At 35.2% G+C, this 21,533-nt stretch overlaps 1 protein-coding gene across 4 annotated transcripts in view; it reads right to left on the reverse strand.

Moving 5' to 3' along the window:
- The window catches only part of LOC126978802 (neuralized-like protein 4), a 60,777-nt gene that overhangs the window by 38,119 nt on the left and 1,125 nt on the right, over window positions 1-21,533 (reverse strand). The window contains exons 2-11 of one of the 4 annotated variants that reach the window (XM_050827882.1): window positions 19,533-19,634; window positions 13,832-13,945; window positions 13,029-13,181; window positions 5,835-5,958; window positions 5,397-5,463; window positions 4,256-4,388; window positions 3,915-4,070; window positions 2,815-2,924; window positions 2,518-2,743; window positions 1,220-1,375 (exon numbers count right to left, since the gene is read on the reverse strand). In XM_050827882.1, coding sequence (XP_050683839.1) covers window positions 2,859-2,924; window positions 3,915-4,070; window positions 4,256-4,388; window positions 5,397-5,463; window positions 5,835-5,958; window positions 13,029-13,181; window positions 13,832-13,945; window positions 19,533-19,634 — 915 coding nt within the window. In that variant the 3' untranslated portion in view covers window positions 1,220-1,375; window positions 2,518-2,743; window positions 2,815-2,858. Of the gene's footprint in view, window positions 1-1,219; window positions 1,376-2,517; window positions 2,744-2,814; window positions 2,925-3,914; window positions 4,071-4,255; window positions 4,389-5,396; window positions 5,464-5,834; window positions 5,959-13,028; window positions 13,182-13,831; window positions 13,946-15,296; window positions 15,437-19,532; window positions 19,635-21,533 lie in introns of those variants that run through there. The other 3 variants (XM_050827883.1, XM_050827879.1, XM_050827881.1) reach the window with 3 other exon arrangements.

Raw genomic sequence — 21,533 nt, forward strand, 5'->3', positions numbered from 1 at the left:
TGGACATGCTGGAGTCATCTTGGCGACCTAATAGACGTCACAGTCGAGTCAACCCTTTTGAATTAGATGACGAAGATTTTAGATACAAATACAGATTTAGTAGAGTTTGCCAAAACATTTTTATTTGATCCGTGACGATTTAATTCGCGATCCTCGGGGATCTTCGTTGATTGCGCATTACGTAAGTGGACGCAGCGTGAGGTAATTGCTTCTTGTTTTTAAACGAAAATTCTCTGTATAATAGTTGACAAACTATTCATTTATAACTTAACACTTATGTATTTTTTACTTTCAAGATGATACGCCAGACTTACACGTTGTTTCTCAACCATATAAGTAAGACCTGCAGAAGGGTTGCTAAAAGTTTAGCGCGAATGTCTCATCGATTTATAAAAATGCCTGTTTCGTTGGTCGAGCAGACGGAAACGATGAGAATATTTCGCGCAATTGCTAATGCGGCACTTTTTGGCGCTATTGACTGTACCCATGTAAAGGTAAAAAAATTAAGAAATGGTGATGGTCAATTATATATTAACAGAAAGGGACATCCATCAATCAATGTACAGGTCCATCAATATTTTATGAAAATATTTATAAGATCCATTCATATTATAATTTCTATAATATCAAGGAATAATTTCTCAGTAAAAAAAAAACTTTATGACAACAATCAAAACAGACTAGAAATGTGGCTCTATATACTTTACATTTTTAAGAAATTATTGTAATTAATCCTAACTTTACAGGTAGTTTGTGATTCAGATCTAAAAATAATGAACATTGTGAAGAAGTGGCGTGGCAGTGCCCATGATTCAAGAATAGTTATCCCTGTACTCCATATTTATTTACACCATTAGTAAACACCACAAGATAAGTTAGATACAACAGATGCCATATCCGTACCCGAAATACAGTGGAACGATGTTTTGGTCTCTGAAAGCAACGGTTCCGCTGTTTATTAAGAGGCATATATGGAAATATAGAAACAGTAAAATGACAATTGTGGCATATGCTGTACTACACAATATTGCAATTGATATGAAAGAAAATCTGTTTCCTGTTGTGGAGGCAGTATTTCATGAAGAGCATGCTCCACTCAGAGTACCAATACAACAAGTTCCTACAAGTACAATAAGAGGCAATATTAGGAGAAGGCAATTTATTGAAACTCATTTTTAGTACATAATAACAAAATTTATTTCATTATTTTACATCTAATTTCTTCTTTAATAAGGCTTCTTCAAGTTCCAATATTATTGTTGGTAATTCTATATTTTTTATGTTAATTTTATGTTCCTCTTCCATCATTTCTATTGTCTTTCTTTGAAGTCTATGTATGAAGCTTTTTTATAATTAGGTTAACGATCGTGATGATCTGTAAAATTAAAGTTATTGTAATTAATGCATATAAAGTAAATACATTTTACCAGTGGGATGCTGGATGCTGGCTAGATTATGGGTACCACAACGGCGCCTATTTCTGCCGTGAAGCGGTAATGTGTAAACTTTACTGTGTTTCGGTCTGAAGGGCGCCGTAGTTAGTGAAATTACTGGGCAAATGAGACTTAACATCTTATGTCTCAAGGTGACAAGCGCTATTGTAGTGCCGCTCAGAATTTTTGGGCTTTTCAAGAATCCTGAGCGACACTGCATTGTAATGTGCACGGCGTATCAATTACCATCAGCTGAACATCCTGCTCGTCTCGTCCCGTATTATCTAATATTTAAAAAATTATATATGCAATGAGGGTATGATAAAATTAGTGCCTACATGATTGTATGTAGTATTTGTTGTAGGGTAGAATTATAAGTCTGATGTGTTTTTCACATAAAGAAAAAAGAAGATTTATGATTTCCATTTTTTTTGTTTAGTACTTAATAAGTATAATATGTGAATCTCTTATTTTGATACAATTTGTGATTCTTAAATAATCTAGGTCTATACTCTATATGCTAGTTGGTATTCTAGAAGACTTTGTAACTTTTTACTAAAGATTAAAATACCATTATAAAATAAACATTCATCTCCTACATTGAATTATTTTTAAATAAATTTTGATCTAATGCTATCTAGAATTTTTTTCTAAGAATTGTAAAACAAGATCATTGCATCAGTGCACGTATGTAGTAGATTAATCGTGGGTATCTATCTACAACGCATAAATATGATGAATAAATAAATTATATGTTTTCTTAAATAAATTAAGATTTATTTAAAAAAAATGTTTTTTCCTATAAAATTTGTGTTTTATTTAGATATTTATTTCCAATTTATACTATACTTATACTAGATTCTTGACTATCTATCTATATCTATACTTATACTAGATTCTTGATTAATTACTGTCACTGTATCATCTACTACTGAGGTGGTACCACAGTACCAGTAACCAGGTACCAGTAATTGGTTGTTTTGTAGTATGAAGCTTAAAGTCAGACAGTAAATAAATAAAAAATGATAAATAAACAGTTATTGTAACTCATAGAAAAACTATTATTTTTGAGAAAAGTACCTACCATTGCATCACTGTCAAATTCATTATATTCCATTAAAAAATCATGAGGAGCTAGCGTCATAATGGCTATATCCTCTGGAGAAGGTGAAGTGGGTTTTTGACTGCCTCCAGTCTTCAATTGCTTTGTTCTAAAAACTGAATAATTATGCTTGGCCACCAACTTCATTCTTTTCCAAGCTAATTTAATTTCCATAGTAGATCTACTTTTGCCAGTTATCTCGTTTAATCTAGAAAGATCGGATTTCATGATCAGTTTACAATGACATATTTTAAGAAAATAAAATAATGTGTTACTTACTTTATAATATTGCTCCACTCTTTTAACTTTCAAATATTAGTGCACTATTTAGTCGACTTATCTTCAATAATGTGCGCAGACTCGGTTATTACAGACTGACGTAAAATTTCCTTAAATAATACAATATTAAATAAGTAATACGTAAGAGGTTAAATATTATAAATGTTACAATATAGTATGTACTGACTTTCTCTTCAGAACTCCAATTTTCACCTCGTTTTTTCTTTTGATATTCCATTATGTTATTTATAAATAATATGTAACATAAATATTAAGTACGTAGCTACTTCTCCAATCACTGATTTTCAATGGACTCTAATTGAATGAGTCTTAAAATTCGCGCGCTCGACGTTCTTATTCCTTTATACGTTTCCGAGTTTTGATTGTAACGTCAAAAGCACGCCAGCAAAATTCTTTAAATGTAAGTATACTATTTTGAAGAAAATAATATATTTAAGCTAATTTTCATTACAATAAAGCTGTTAAATATGTTATGTAATCATAAGTAGAAGGTAAATTTTCGTTATTTTGGTTTTTAAATAAAATATCATCGTTAAATGAAACGGAACTTGCCCGAATAAGTGATCTGAAAGAGTGAACTGTCACTCTTTCAATCTTTGTTCATGGCTATAATATAATTAATCTGTGCATTTTTTTGAACCTATGACTCTGGTGCTAGTTGGTCCCTGGTAGATCTACGATTTGTAATAATCACACGGTTTTAACCTGGTACCAATTTTATTACCGTAACAAAGCTGGTTTTTCAGTTCTGGTTTAAACCCGTAGCGATATATTTTTTTTGTAATAAGGCGACTAAAGATTGTTTTTTTTTTTCAACTCTAGTCATAAAATATGCCGCTATTCTTTCTGCTATATTACGCTTTGTATGCTAACGTGCGGACGCGCTAAAATACATCAGTGTGCTTTTAATAAGTGCAAAAATAACCACTGTAACAGTACGAAATCAGAGTCAATTTGTGTTTTAAGTTACAAATTATCATAACCGTTTATTTAGAAGCCGTATTTAGAAGCGTTTAAGGCCTTAGGTAGCTCTCCAATAGTTCGTCATATGACATAATATAATAATAAAAGACACTCACGCTGAGATCATCCAGGTTAAAGTTGCCGTATTCGAGGCTAGTGCCGTGGCCGTTCACGAAGACCTTACAGCCCGACATCATGATGGTGCCCGAATCCAAGTTAGTCATCGTCGGCGGGAAAGACAACGTTGCGGGGTCATGGGTAGTAACGCCCATCTAAAAAAGAACTTGCTGTACAAAGTGGTCAAAACCTTATTTCATAATAACAAAAATTGATTCACCAACGACTCAATCTGGATGATCAAAGAAATAAGGACAGGACAAAGAGACAAACAAAAATTTAAAAGAAGATATTGAGACATTTAAATTTGAGAATTTTTTTGATTTAGTTATATACCTACCTCTAAGCTACCACTCCACTTAAGAACAAGTGAATCTATTCGAATTTCAAACAGCTCGTTGTCTTTCAAAGGACGGTGTGTCATTACCACGGCATTGTTGAAATCGTCCAACGGCTGCGCGCGTTCTGCCGATCTGTAATCCAAATAAAAACATACTTTTTTTTTATGGAATAGGAGGACAAACGAGCGTACGGGTCACCTGGTGTTAAGTGATCACCGCCGCCCACATTCTCTTGCAACACCAGAGGAATCACAGGAGCGTTGCCGGCCTTTAAGGAAGGTGTACGCGCTTTTTTTGAAGGTACCCATGTCGTATCGTACCGGAAACACCGCACAATGAAGCTCATTCCACAGCTTTGTAGTAGCGTAGAAGAAAGCTCCTTGAAAACCGCACTGTGGAGGACCGCCACACATCCAGATGGTGGGGATGATATACTAACTTCAAATAAACTCAACTTACCGTACATGATGTTTATAAATCGGAAGAACCCGAAAAAGAATCGAATCAGGAAAGTTGTTGAACTTTTTTGGTACACATTTTATAAATAGCAGACAGTAAGCATGACTTGCGTACTGAGGGTTGCCTATATTATAGACATAATTAACAAGTTAGACGTTAACTTTGTAATCAAGAGCAAAAACAATATTGGTACTTATATGAAATGGGCAGACAAACAATCTTTTGTTGAATGGACTCATGTAGTATCGACCAGGAAACACTGAGCGACGAAGCTCATTCTATAGTTTGGTTGTACGTGGAAGCAATTTCGAGGAGGAAACGCCACACATCCAAATGTTTAAATATCAAGACTGGCGTGTGATGCGATGGCGATGGAATTTACCGAAATCAAATCAAAAATCACTTTGGATGTCCCCGTGATAAATGCCGTAGAAGACACACTACAAAGAGATCTCTCTACGCAGGGTCACGTGATTACGCCGGCCCGGATTAGCGTACTGAATCCCCGACGATTAAATTTGATAGTGGGTGCATCCGTTGCCCGATCTGCAGCCTATAGAGCGCTAGAATATTGGGTCGGCCTAAAGTATTACCTCGTTGTATGTATGTATAAACCCTCAGTTTTAAATTACAAAACTTACTATTACTAATACTTTTATCTTAAGTTCAACATTGACTCACCTATAGTTGTCAGACATTATGACAAGAGCTCCGCACCTGGGATGGAAGTACAATCGGTCTATCTCAACTGAAAAATAAAACAAAACGAGTGTTACAAAAAGCCAAATCTGCGTATGGGGGTTTATAATACTTGTAAATACCGCGAGAGTCTGGACTTTGCACATATTTTTTGTTTCTGACATGTAACTGTCGTACTTTGTCTATTTTATTTCTTTGTAATATTGTGAGAGATATCTGAGTCGTTTTCTAAGGGGAAGGAATGTACAATACCGCTTATCAATGAAAGCACTTATCACATTTACAATCCTCTGGTGTTCAATGTGTAATTGGGTGGCGGCGAACAATTACCATCAAGTGGAACATCATCAAAACTAACTAGCCGATGTTAACGTACAAGCCAAATTTTAGGATCAAGCGAACCATATTCCATTGAATTACCCAAAGCACATGCGCCAACTTCGTCAGCTTGGACGTAGTCCTCACAGGGCTCTGCGTCACGCCCATCCAGTAGTTCAGAATCCATTACGCTCGATGCCACGTCATTGTTTGGACTCGTTTCGGTCTGTGTAAATAGAAGTAAATTAGAAAAAAAAATCTATGGTGAGCAAAATAATCTTTGCTACGCAGATCAGATCAGATATCTTGAACAAGCGATCCGGCTCTTAACACTTCCCGGGTACAAAATTGAACATAATTTTTTGGCTCATGGGGGGATGGACCTGTCTACTCTAGGCTGCGTGTTAATTCGTGTGTCTACAGGTCCCATAGTGGTTACGCAGAAACGGATCATCTCATGGGCTGCGTTCAAACGGCCATTGACGGCATAGATCCCCTCCGCTGAAATCGTTGTCTTGGGTGACTTCAACGGGCACAATGCTGAATGGCTTTAGTCAAGCAACAAAAACAACACAGGGCGATCTATGTATAATTTTGAATACACGTGTTTCCCAGATGTGGATAGCCGCTTGCGTTTCTTACACGATCTTCTGTTGACTACACATCGCGATAGCTACCAGGTCTCTGTCGACACCTCACCGGAATGTCCGGCCATTGCCTGATCAAGAGTGTTGCACCTATCCAACGGCTACATCGCAGATCACCAGCGACCTGCCGCATTTGGCACAAGTCAGCAGATTCGGAAATAAAGCTTTTTTTGCATCCTACCCTCTGTTTTAGTTAGTTTCCCTTCAGATGCATCCCAGTGCCTGTGCCGTTGCAGTGGCCGATGTGATAATACAGGAAATAGATATTGTCATACCAAGCTCTATAGTACTGATCGTAGGCAGGTACTGATCGTTGGCAGATCACATCCGTGGTTCGATGCCTCAGTTAAAGCAGCAACTAGTCCTAGCTGTAAAGTTCTAAAGAGGAAATACAACCGTGCCTCGCGATTCTTTAAGCAGCAATCACCCGTGCGAAATCAGCGGCTTTATCTAGTGTGCAGTATTTTTGCCTCCAACTCGACTCTTGACGACAACGGAAAAACACCGACACTCGCGGTGTCAGGGCTTAAGTACAGTTCAGACACAGAACTGTTCCGCGAGCTCTGTTTATCGTTGGACGTAAAGACGTCGAGCGGGCCGGATAGAAATTCTCTCATCGTGCCCAGAACGTGTGAACTTCGACAACACTTTCCTTAATGCCTCGCCTAGTATGGGAATACTGGGCCTCGAAATCTAGAGCCATTGCCAATTCCAAGGTCATCTGGAAGTCCAAGACAAATTGGCTTCGAAGAAGTAGGGTGTCAAGAGCGAACGAAAAACAAAATGGCCTTGCACTTTGCAGCAGTGCTCAACAGGTTATTATCTAATGCACATGAGAACGAGAGAGACAGATATGGGATCGTTGGTTTAATATTTACCTCGCGAGTCGACATAATTAGTTAATTCATCGATTTAGGCGGTGGGCTTATAATAATCCAGTAGGTAAGATTACCTTACTCTGTTAAATTGCGAAGGCATGTTTTAGGAACATTTTATTAAATAAAAAATAAACAGCGCTCCTTCTTCTCTAGTCGTATAACTTTCGACGAACACTTATGCGTCTGTAACAGTGCTGACCAAAAGTTTAGCGTAAGGTAAACTTACTGGGTGGGTGTTTAAAGAAATTAAGGTTTCCTTATAGAATAAAAGAACAAAATTGAACGAAATCAACTTTAACACCAGTGCTTAATTGCTATATAATTTTAATATAGGTTTTTATTTGCCTATATGGAAAATGCACGCCCCTGAAAATTGGTCAACTTACACGTGAAAATTAATTCCCTGCGGAAGAGCATCCGTATAATTTCTGTGCGACTTTATAACACATGAATGTATTTTAAATCCTTGTTTTATCTGTTTTTAAAATCCCGCCCAACCAGGATCCAACCGTACTCACTCGTCTTACCGAACTAATCCGCATGCCGGGACAATTTGTAAGACCTGCCCACTAGCGGTATAGTTTCAGTTGCGCTATTTTATAGCGTCAGAAGTGCTTGTATGTTTTATATGTGTTCACTGATTAACAGTATTAATTATTATTAAAATACGTACGAACCACATTTTTGCTAGCAAAATGATCCCTAAGGGGATTGAGGCAATGCTACTCGAATGAGCGTTACATAAGCGAGCATTACGAGTAAATCTAAATAAATACCCACACAATTAAAGTACTCAGCGCTCAGATGGGACACATAGGACAAGACATCCAATGGTCAAAAGATATAATATATAATATAAAATCGCGGAAAAAAAAAGAGCGAAGTAAGCGAGTAAAAATAACTTTATTTCTGATGAAAAGTACAAGCCTAGCATTAGTGCTATTTGTATTGTACCTACTGGACGAACTAGAGCATGATATAAGTTTATGGATTAAATGCTATAGAAATGTCACAGCCTGACATTCTGCAGCAACGCAACGTAAAGGACTTAAGAGGGTTTTGTGTAACGATAATCGATACCCAAACTTATATTATAAGGTAATGGGAAATTATACTATGCGTGTGTAATTTCCAATAATCGAATAGTCACATAAAATAATATAATATTAATACACTTTTACACAAATTATGTAGCCCCAAACTAGGCATAGCCTATTATACGATGGGTGCAAGACAACGACATATTTAATACACTATACAGTTTACTTCAACACACATAAAATAAATATAAACGTCCATGACTCGGAAACAAACAACCATATTCATCATATCAATGTTTGCACCTATACTATACTAGGCTATTCTACCGACTATACGAACTATATTGAATGAAATAGATTCATGGACGAATAATGTACACGTAGAGTATCGAGCGACAGTTTTATCCCCACTGGGAACAGTCAACATTGCACATTTGACCTCGTAGGGGCCATCCATAAAGTACGTCACACGAATTTTAGGACTTTTGAACCCCTACCCCGTCCTTGTCACAGGTTGTCACATTTTTATAAACCCCCCCCCCCCCCTGAATTTGAACGTCAGGAACATCCTTAGTGTCGAAATCATTCTCTTCCATCCATAAAGCATCGTCATCATTCATTCAACAGAGAATTTCTCGGGCACGTCTAGCCGCAATTCTTTGAGGACGAATTTTCGCTATAGGTAACATTTCTTGTTTTTTATGCGATTGTTTGTGTTGATTAGCGGCTTTATATGACGAAAAATATAAACCACATACGCTACACGATCTTTGAAATATGTATGACTCGACACTTGCCCTAGTAACGTAATAACGATCGTATGGAACTTGTTTCAGATGGGATGATGCTCGGAGATTTAATGTCAATTTCTCGTGAATTTGAGTGTCTCACTTGCATTACAACGCCGCTCTAGAAGTTAAATGACGTTGCATGAGAGATTATCGCATAGCGAGAATGCTAAATTATTAATAAATATAGATCAAGTTCGTAAATTTTTTAAATTTTTAATTCACATCAAAACTTTGCGTTTTAGTATTTTAAATATTAACATGTGACGTCACAAAAGTACTGACCCCCCCCCCCCCCATGCCCCTTGTTACACGATGTCACACTTCGGTGATACCCTCCCTCCCTATTAACGTGTGACGTACTTTATGGATAGTCCCGTATGAGTTATTTAGTCGTGCTCATACCGGGTAGTATAGAGATGTTTGATTCACTTCAATTCACCTTTCACTCATGTAAAGCTGAAAACAAGTATTAATGTGCTTTTATAATATTTCAGATTCAAGCGTACAGCAATCCTCCTCCAGCATGGTGTCACGTGATATCTATTTTCAATATTTATTTAGCAAGTGACACTCTCAATACACAGCAACAGATAACTATTTATATCAACACGTAATTAACGGAGAATTGTTTTCAAAATAGTTTTATTTACTTATGCTGCAGCAACATTGTAGCGATAAGGCAACGTTTTGTGTTGTCGCGTGTAGTGAAGCAGTTCGTCAAATTTTTACGAATATATAAAGTTTTGGGGTTTTCCTTTGTTACACCAAAGAAATATAAATTCTTACGTGCGTACATAAGTACACATATATTTTGTGTAGTTTGAAAGTTATGTTAGCGCGAATATCTTAATATTATAATATTTAATAATCTTCGCTAGGTGATACTGTTGATAAGTAATGAGTTGAGTACAGCAAGTCATTTTTATATGACGGTACCACGGCTAATTTAGAACAGCTCAGTACTGCACACGTAATCTGGATTTTCTTGGCGAGTGAAATTTAAGGGCCACCATAAAAGAACTCTGGTATAAAGATCCGTGCAGGAAGCTTCCTTGAACCATCCGTTAATTGGATGAAGCATTTCATATCAAATTAAATGTTACACAAAAAAAATATATCAATCGTGGGTTGACTAAAGAATTTCTGTCATAAGTATAAGAATTATCTAACAGTCCAATGTCACCCTGTTCGTAATTAAATTATCTTTATTTTGATAATTGTTTACTTGTTAAACAGATAAGTGCAAATTACTTATCTGTGTATACCCAAGAGTTATGACGGGCTAAAAATTGTCAAAACAACGTTTGATATTTCAAGAATGATCAATACAAAACCATTGTATTGATCATTTTTTTTGTACACAGTCATTTACCATCACATATGAAACTCGGTAGATTGTGATAATCTATGTTATGAATTATCATAATTAATGCTTTTAAATTATATATATGGTCTTAGTATAAAATGTTCATACAACCTATTAATTAAATTTTATAATGCTATTTGATTATTGAGTTCTCGTGACAGGCTTTGTCATGCTCGCTTAAATGTCACTTGTGGCGGCGACGTAAAACGGGTCGTTCCCTTCCCTAAAATATGGTCGAGTGAGGCGATGCCTGACTGTGGTGGCAGAATGATCCTGTTAACAGAAACTCTACTTCATATTTTTTTAAATTAAAGTTATTATATTTTTTATATCTCCTAATAAGGTGTTCGCAAAATACTTTTTTTGTTTACGGTGTGTGTATTGAGGCATCTACTGTACTCAATAACTCTTGTGTTTTTACTTTGTAATTTACATTTCCATTTTTTACACACTCTTTTATGATATTATACATTGAGTATTTACTATACATATGTATAAAGAGTGGCAATGAGTTTTTTACCACATAACCCTTATCGAAGTGGTGGTAAATATAAAAAGAAAAGAAAACTTTTGACATTCACATGACACTTATGTCATTTCCCTCACCTACATGAATAAAGTGATTATGATTTTATTAAATATAAAATACTTTTCATTCATTAAGCCGATGGGTGAAGAAAATTTCCTATTCTGATCCTCTAGTGGTAGAAGTGGTATGGTTACGCATAATTGTTCGATATTCGAAATGGCGTTTAAAAATGTTTAATGTGACAAAATGTAAAGAAACACACGGTATGTAACCAACAGGTTATCAAAGAAGAATAACAAGATTACATTAAATGAAGCACCTCTAAGCTTTTACAATCCGAATGAATACCTTTTTAATGTCCAGGCCACGCTATTTGTTACACGAACTAGATTTTTACGAGAATTCGTGGCTTGGTGTACATTTTCAAATTCATCTCTATTTTGGGTTCCGCACCGAAGATAGATAGGATAGGGTAACCAACGATCACTCTATTACTAAGAATCCGCTGTCCGTATGTTTGTCTGGCTGTCAATTTTGTATCTAACAAACCGTTACACCTTAAACCTTAGTTAAGTGTTGATATTACTAAAGTGTACATTGTACCTACTATTTCATTATTTCTTCTCTTACCTAGTATTTAAATTTAATTTAAATAATATAGTTATAAGATTTGTTTTGTTTGAATAAATTATTATTTAAATAATTTATTCTTCTTATTTCATTAGTATAGGACCCTAAGTTTTACCAAAGGGTGGCTACAACTTAACAAGCTGTGCCCCGCGATAATATATTAGCCTGCTATACTTAAAATCTGTTGATGCCCGTAAATAAGTTTTCACTCAAATAAATTAGATCGGTGGGTTATAGGCGAGAGTGGTCTCCTCTCGAGTCTCTAGTCGATTCGAGCCGACGTTACCCGACCGAACGTTCCGGTTCACTCTCATTCAATACCCACGCTATAAATTGCTCAACACACATAAAGAAGTTTTCACTTCTAAACTCTTATTCGGAGATGACTTGAGCCGCTCTTCATTGGGGAGCGCCTGCGTAATGGTGATAACTGTACTCAATTAGCGGCGCCAAAAAAAGTTTCATGCTTCTAGTGAAGTACTATCTCGCCTTACTTTATACCAATAATAGTTAGAGGAGTAATCTCGAATCGAGGGGAGACTTTTTAGAGGTGATGAGCACTTGTGTTTTCGTAGCGTTGAATTGGACTACTTAACTTATTTATTTAATTTTTAGCATATTTTTTATATTAATAATTAATTGATATCAGTAAACTCTCTGCAGTTTGCAGAGATCAGTATAATATGCCAATACATCTCTCACTCTCTCTCATAAACCTCAATAATGCCCTATGCGCTCCTATCCACGGAGTCTTTAAATTGAGTTCAGGGGATGATTGGCCCCTTGGATCGGTCTGTCTTCTCGTAAAAGGTTTTAAAGTAGTTGTCTGATGATTGTAATATATAAAAATGTAGCATCAGAATTTACTTGAAGTTAAATATTTATTTTTGGTGCTTTAAAGCGTCTGCAAAGCAATACGGGAGGCGGAAAGTGTCTATTGTGTATATTGACGACTTATTTTAAGCGATGTTGTCTAAATCAACGTGATTAAATCAGCTTTGAGAATTTACGTGAGGTTAGTAATGTTTTTATGTACCTTGATTACCTGATACCTACAAAATAGGCAAGCTAGCAGGTAGGCAAGCGATTGTAGTACATACCAACACTACTCAAACATCCATATTTCGTTCGTTAGAAAATACGTGACGTGTGGTGGCCCTGTGATCTTGCTCTAATATTATTAATCAGATAAAGTTAAACAAGTTGGTAGCATTAGGAAAAAAAACAATCTTAATCTGTTTTAGAGACATCAAAGGTTACTTATAGCATAAATGAATTACTAAATGATACTATTGCAATGAATAAAATTTTAATTTTTATATTATCTGAATTGTTTTTAGAGCGAAAAAAAAGAAAAGCAATTTGATACGCGGTTATATTAACTACACTATTATAGATGATATATTATACGTTACCTGATCTAAGCTTGTCATGATGGTACTGGTGTTGTACTTGATGGTGACTTGGACACACTGCCCATACAGGTCTATCACGGCAAACACCGTCGCCGGCAGATCAGTGGCAGCAACGCCCAAGCACCGTCCATTTATGAAGAACAGCAACTCAGCCTAAAAGACACATCTCGATTGACTTCGATAGCAAATACTTGATGTAATGGCACTCTACCATCTTGGACAAATAGCGAGCGTACGGATCACCTGATGTGAAGTGATCACTACTCTACACTAGAGGAATCAAATGTTGACGAAAAGTTACCAAGGCGTCCGGAATTTTCGTGTTCTGGACATTATGACGATATTTACGTCAGGCAGCCGCGTGGGCCACTCAACCAAGCAATCACTTGGAAATTGCCTGTGAGATCCATTTCTACATTACCACCTAAAGACACACGCTTAGATTCAGACTTGATCCTCAAGATCCACGCGCATCCATAGAGCAAACAGGTTCTTATCCTTAAAATTGCAAAAAAATAATATTATACACAATCTTGTACCAATGATTGTTATAACATTTAAAATACGCTGTGTCGTTCAGTCGCGATTGTGTCTCCGAAAGAAATAACAAAACTAGCTGCACCGTATCAAGGTGATGGCGGCGACGTCTATGTTGGAGAGGATTACTCTTATTTTCAAAAGCCCACGTAAAGAGTTGAGAAAAGAGCGCGGTGCTGCAGTGTTGTTGCCTCGTTTAAATGACATCGATAAAAGAATACCTAATTAAGAAATAATCATGTATGTGTATGTGAATCAATAGTCACCTTACTCGTCCTCATCACACCTAAGCAGTCACCTTCGCGTAGCGTGTCTAACTCGGGTCCATAAGAGTTGATTAGTGTTGTTCCATCCTTTAGCACCGAACTACCTGACAGTACCTGAGAAAATGAAACTGAGTAAGCTATTCAGCATTTCTTACGGGATCAAGTGACAGTTTTTCCAATACAATTTATGCAAAACGGACAGGACATATCGGATGGACCAGCTATCGCTTCCCACAACTATTAGCCCGAGAGCTGGCACCAATTTTTGGGTAGATATCTGAGGCAAGCTGAAAACTTGTTCTATGGAACAAGTTTTAGCTTGCCTTGAGTTGGGGTATAATAGGAGAGGTATGCCTCTGACAGATGACAGGTATGTCTCCTCAGACCTGGCTGGTGAGTAGAGTTCTAAAAATATGTTATAGGCAATATACAATTTTTACATGTTGCAGTTTTAAGTTTGAAGAATAAATCAAAAAATAAGCCAGACGATTGTGTTGTATTTATTCGAGGTTTTAACATTGCTAGACAAGTGCAAAAATATTTTGCATAAAAATATAAAAAATGTATTTCAGGCAACCTGAAATTATAATAGGGTATTATTTTATAACTAAATATAAGATTATCAAGCCTTTAACAAAATCATAACTTATTATACTTTCTTATCATAAGCCTGACCTTGTGTACCTTCATGTAAGTAATACAAATATTATTCAAAGTAAAAGTCAAGTAAACTTTATTGAATTTAGCTGACACTAAGCGCTTTTGAATAGTCATTAATGGTTAATATTTTTTCGAAAGTTTCGTCGCCTCTGCGCATTGTGTGGCCAAAATATGAAAGAAAGAAAAGAATACGTTGTCTGCATATTTTGGACAAGCGATTATTTTTTCGGAGGTGGTTCAGGAACTATTCAGAAGGTATTCTTAACATTCATCTCCAACACCATATCTCGAATCCATTGCCTTTCAGCTGCTATCCCCTAACTGAAATAAACCAATCTCGCTGTGTCACTATAATCATTAGGCTTAAGCGAATGGCTTTGGTTTCAAGAGTTTTATATATAACTATTTTTGCCATAAAATATAGTTACAAGTTGTATTCTTATTTGAAACATATTTGCCAAGTTAAAAAGTTTGATCATTTCACGCCCGACATTTCACATTTTTGAGATTGGCCATCAGTACTACTAATAACTTCAAGTCTTGGTATCGTCGCACGTTAGTATATCGGTCTTCGTCTGCAATTGGTGTGTTGGCTTCCACCAGTAACGGTCATATAATTGCCTTTTTTAGATCTTGGATTTACGCCCTATCATTTGCTATGAACTTATCGCTTTGAGCCCTCATTCTATTAATCCCGTAACCTTCGTTTCTGCTCAAATTCATACCTAAAATCTAAATCTGAGAATCGTAACTAAATAATTTATCGTGAAATAATGTATCACATAACACAGACTTTTTACAGTACCTGTACTTCTTGCACTTGTTTAACTCACGATTAAGGTCAGATTGTGATCCGAGACACCGCACTAATAATTAAGAAAGATGTCATCAGTGCAGTCTCCGCTCACCCGCTCGCAGCCAAGCGTGATCGACGCATGACTGGCCGATACGTCCGTCCATTATCGCTTTACGGGTCACCTCTTTGGTAGGTATAGCACATAGCAAGCCGTGTTCCACGACATATTTTTGCAACTAATCAGGTTTGCATGTAATTTGGCTTCTAATAAATCTACATTCACATCTCCGATCAAACTCATGTCTTCATACTTTTCAGTAAACTTTTTATTTGTTCTACGAAGTACAGTTTATTCTTAGTAGTTTGCCTATGCACCGAAAATATGTATAAAGGTATTTTTTGTCATGACCATCCCATAAACAGTTTCAAAAGCTTAGTTTCAAAAGCTTAGTTTCATAAGCTATTTCACTAATTACAATACCTGTCTTACTGTATCTCGTGTTAGGTACACGTGGAGTGGTTACATATCTGGAGGTCTACTCGCAAAATCGACAACGATACATTCGGAACGATACGAATATATCGCAACTATCCTACTCTAACAAATGTTCGAATTTTTTATCGTTTATCGTTACCATAGACCAATATTTTGATTTTTTTACGATGTTAATGTGAATGAAATATGTTCAAACTTAAACATTATCTGTGCTATGTCGCTGTTAAATGTCAAAACTCAAAACATAGTTTAGGCGCTAAGGACCATGCCAGACTCTGCACAACCCATTTGGTTTCATTTACACATAATGTAAATGTTAAAAAAGTATTTAATGAATATAATATGAACATTTAAAATTGAATAAATAATTCAAAACTTGCGGATAATAAAATGTAAAAAAAAGTAACTCAACCCTTCTGGTCGACTTCCTATTTCACAGGCGGCCATTTGCATTATATCTACGCATAAACGATCAACAAAATGACTTAAATGACTTAGTAGTAAAAAATTCCTGTTGAATAGTAAATCACATATAATTATTTCAATAATATTTATTAAGTATGTATATTGTATGGCAAATATATCTATATAACTTGAAACGATAATAGCATCGACAGCCTAGAAGGTGTCGTTGAGATTATCGTAAAAGTGACGTTTGATTATTTGTGAAATTCGAATATTCATCTCTGACATTTTCAACTAAGAGTAGGGTTAGGACCGATAATATCGAATAATGTTACGTTCGTTCAATCATCGTTTTGACATTGATTACGATGTAACTAAGAGTAGGATTCGACACGACTAATGCGACGATTTATCGAATATCGATGTTAGGTGTAGGCCCCCTGTTGAGAAAACTATAGAATTGTTAATTGTTGTCGTGTATGTACGGTGTCTGGGTTGCATGTCGTGGCTCATCCCATTATTTGTTTTTTCGTTTTTAATGTATGAAATATACATATTCCGATGCCCACCTACCAGCTACATCACCAGTTCGATGATACATGATACTTACACACTACATTTTTAGATTCCCTTTGAATTTTTTATAGTCGCATAAATATCTTATCACCAAACTTTAAATTCTCGCCTATACATATTCCGGTGTCCATTTCTGATATTCTTCATAAGTTCCACTTCACAAAATTATTCTCTCCGTATGCTTGTTTGTTGATGAAAAACCAAAAACGCTTTATACCTATATATTATATACATTTTAAGGAGTTCACTCTCTTTTTCTTACTCTCAGATTCTATCATCACATATTTTTGAATTGAATACTTCTTGTGGCGCACCGCTCACAGATTATTCGAATATGTCTCGAATCTCGGAACTCTAATCACCGAACGTACACGAGCGAGAAAGATACAGTCAGCTGCTCTTCGCTGATGTGTCGCTGTGTTTAGTATATTCAATTAAAACGTAATAATTTTCAATATGAATTTAATAGTAATTATTGGTACTGGCCCCAACTGGATTCAAGTAGCCCAATCTAGAGAGGACTGGCTATCTTTGGAGGAGGCCTTAACCTACAGAGGAGTTCTTACAGAATGAAGAATAATAGTATAGGATTAAGGAAAAACTAACACAAGTAAATTTAGGAACCAAACTTAATTACTAACAAAACTAATAATTGTATGTAAGTAAGCTAACTTAATCTAATCTAACTTCATGTTTTATAAGCTGTAAGAAATAGAAGGCTTTTTTTATTATTGGTAATTAAATAATTATTATTTTTAACAATTATTTGGTTTACATTGTGAGGTTACTGAGTGTAGTTAGTGGTTTATCAAGCTAATAGTATATATATTGAAAATACATTATAAATAAAACATAATTATTATGTGTTTTTTATTTTAGTTATAATTATTACACGCCCAATGTATGCTTTGTAGAATATGAAAATTAAAATAAATAATTTGTTTTATATAGAATTAAATAAATAATAACTTGAATATGTGCTGGTTTCTCATTTATTGTACTAATACGATTCATAGTATGATATTTATATTTCATAAAAGGCCACTTTATTTAAACTTGCAAGACTTGTTGTTATAGCAAATCAACGAGTTGACATCTCGTCCCATAAAAACATTCTTTTTAGAAAGACAAAAAAAGACTGTATTAATATTTAATAGTATGTCATATTATTCTTCTAAAGGCATTACACGGACTGTTGATCTCTCAGGGTTATCCTTTTTTAGAATAAGATAGTCCACATCGCCAGTACTCAATATGACATACTTTTTGTACCAATAATATTCGGCAGGAGTCCTACGAGTACCAGATTCCAGGAACACTAAATCGTTTTCGACGTGTCGAATAACTTCAAATGCTTTCTCATTTGTCCATGGTTTTTCTTGATTCACGATGATAAATATGTTTAAAATTACTGTATTTTTCTGGAATTTGGACTGTATTTAATATTTTTTTTCCACGCCATGATTTCTTGTTTTGATCAGCAGCGACACGCGTGACGTCTAGCTCAGTAGGCAGGGTCACTAACCACTGAGCTATAGGTAGGGGTCGTCAATATACTTATATGCTTCAGTTTGCCGCGGCAGTTTTCAAACAGCGGCGTTTGAATTGTCCATTAAATATTGCCGCATATTATATAATGACAATTCAATTTACATTTTGCCGAAGGCATATTTCATAACGGGGAGCGTTTGTATACGGACGACTTGTGTGAAATGCAAAATCATACAGTGTGTCTGCGATATCTATAACATTATATCATTATATCTTTAAAAAAACTCGCGTTTTTTCGACATCCAACATGACCTTCGTAACAATACGAAATTTTCGTCAAAATCGTCTGAAAAAGGACTATTACTTTACCAATTAAACTAGTTGTTTCTAGTATGTAATGCCAACCTCTGTTATCACCATTTGGTTTGTCTTCTTCTTACATCCTGCATGTAGGTATTTGCCTGTACCGAGATTCAGTATGACAAGCGATTTCATTGATCCAATTATTTTTATCGCAGCACATGATACAGGTCATGTGCTTTATATCATCGATGCTTCCCGTGTTTTGGTGCTCACCGAGAATTATTCTTAATCATATCATCATCTCATCTCCCTCGCTGTAGTTACAGCTCACGACAACACATATCCTTTTTAACCGACTTCAAAAAGGAGGAGGTTATCAATTCGATCGATATTTTTTTCGGTCTCTGAGATTTATGATCCGATGTACGTAATTCTTCTTTTGTTCGATGCGAAATAGATGCCATTTGGTCCCATAAAATTTTTACATAGTTTGGCCGAGTACAGTTTACATTCTTTTGAATATCGTTATATATTCGTTTTGAACATTTTCTAGAAAATCTACTTATGTGCCTATGACCTATGTACATACATAACATTATCAAGAATATATTGACAGGCAAAAATGTATATTATTTTAATTTTGCTCTTAATAATTATCTGTTCAGAAACAGTTCGGTTACATAACATCTTGATTAATAATCGCAAATGAGTACACGGGTAATTACATTTCTTTTAGTGACCTCATTTGGAACCCAAATGTCGAACCCCTTTTGTACCTAGCTCTTTTCAAATGGATCAAAACTATTTAAGTGGTAAATTACCAGTTCTCCACTATATTCCTACTACTGATATGTCGATCTTGCTCCACCTCTTCTAATATACATAACTAACATAATATGTGAAAATATTTTTTCCAATCTATTATTATAAATCAACTTATAAGTTGCAACAATATTTATATTAAAACAACATACCCAAGCTGTATTTCGTAGCTTAGTCACCGTGGCTGGCAGCTCTATGTATTCTGGGTCCAGTGTGGTGACACCAATTTCAAGGCTGCCATTCCACACATTGACCTATACAGAATTACATTTAAGTGTTGCATTAAAACTATCAACATGTATTTATTTATGAATACAAAGAAAACTATCTAGAAATTCATTATGATATTGGCTTAGTGCCATATTCTAAGGAGTGTTCTTAATCAAGAATCATGATTATAAGTTAATGTTATATTATGACTGTGTTAATGAATCAGGATGAACTGTATTGTATGTTTTAAATTGCTCATTACTCTTATTTATTTCATCAGCATTTTGTCATACTATTCCTTTACAATTTTTATATGCTAGTAAGTGGTTTTGTTTTGGCTGCTGGGGCAGTAAAGTCCCCGAATGGCAAACATGTACCGGAAGACACAGTGTTGGTAGGCCCCCCACAAGATGGACCGATGATCTGGTCCAGATTATGTTGGATGAGGACAGCACAGGTCCGATTGGCGTGGAAATCTTTGGTGGAGGCCTTTGTCAAGCAATAGACATCTTCCGGCTGATGGTGATGATTAAGTGGTTTTGTATAAAGAGTAACTAGTATACACTCTTATAACTGTAATGTGATCAGTCTGATCAGTCAATATATCATAGAAAGACATGTAGATGCCATTGAAATGGGTCATTCATATTAAAAAAGTTCAGTAAGTCAGGCAGCATATTGGTGTCCATTGACTGTATTTAGATTTGCTACTGGAATAATTTTTTTTAGTTAACTTGGAGTATTGAGTCTACAGCCCAAATTATGTGCTATAATTTTGATAATCTGGGCCTCCATTTTGGAAAGCATTTGTCAATGAGAGACATCCTTAACATACCACTCTAACTTCTGATGGAGACATTAGTATATTGGATGTGCCCAGCTTGATATCTACTAATTCTTTATAAATAATGTAAAGCTGAAGAATATATTTGTACTTAATTACTAACTGCAAAAAGAAGTTTTTCTTCTTTTAATTTAGTCATTGCTTTTTTTACCAGAACTGTGAATTTTATTACCAAAGGCAAAAGTTTTTGGTAAAATGTTATCCATCCCCTTTTAAATTCTAAGCAGTAAATAACCTTGAATCTATCCAATTGATCAAAATTTTTTGTTGTCACACATAGATTGTCTAGATTTCCCACACTTTTCAATCCCGAAATAGCCCTCAAATATAGAGATATCTTATTGCTTGTCTCTTTGATTTGAAATTTCTTTCATATACAGTAATTATTGTGTTTTACTGAGAAGTTTGACTAGTAAAATATCTACTAAAACATCCATCTTTAACATATGATTGACCTTGTCTGATAGTAAAAGCCTATGACTAAAATAAAAAAGTAAAAGCACTTAAAAGATATAGATATTGCAATATTATTGAATTAAATGGTTGAAGGAATGACAGTTATCAAAAGTAAAGCATCCATCTATAAAGGAATAGTAGAAATAATCTGCAGAATACTGAATGAATTTAATGAATCACAGACATCAGTATAATACAAATTATGTGAATCACCATAAAAATATGATATTAAAGCCAGCCTGTAGCAATCAATGAACTTTTTTAGTAAATAAATGATTTCAGATTTTCAATAACTTCACCATTCACTACTTAAAATGTGTTTTGGAATTATAACTTATTCATAATTAATTTTATCATATTATATTATTGCTTATATTTTTCTATCATGCAATATTGCCAGTAATGTTTTTAGGTAGTTTTTATGATCACCATATCATTGTATCACAGGTAGCTAAGTTTTTCATTTATTCTATACCTAGGTCAATCCAGATAAGTTTTCCTCTCCACTACACATAGCTTTGAGGGCGGTGGATTCAGACTGTCTCTCCGAAGTAGATCCACCAATATGGCTGTTATGTTAGTTTTTATGAGTTGTTTATTAAAAACTATTTTGACACCGAGAGGTATTACCTAATGTTTATGT

Source organism: Leptidea sinapis, chromosome Z (genome assembly GCF_905404315.1).
Source record: "Leptidea sinapis chromosome Z, ilLepSina1.1, whole genome shotgun sequence".
NCBI classification, from domain to species: domain Eukaryota; kingdom Metazoa; phylum Arthropoda; class Insecta; order Lepidoptera; family Pieridae; genus Leptidea; species Leptidea sinapis.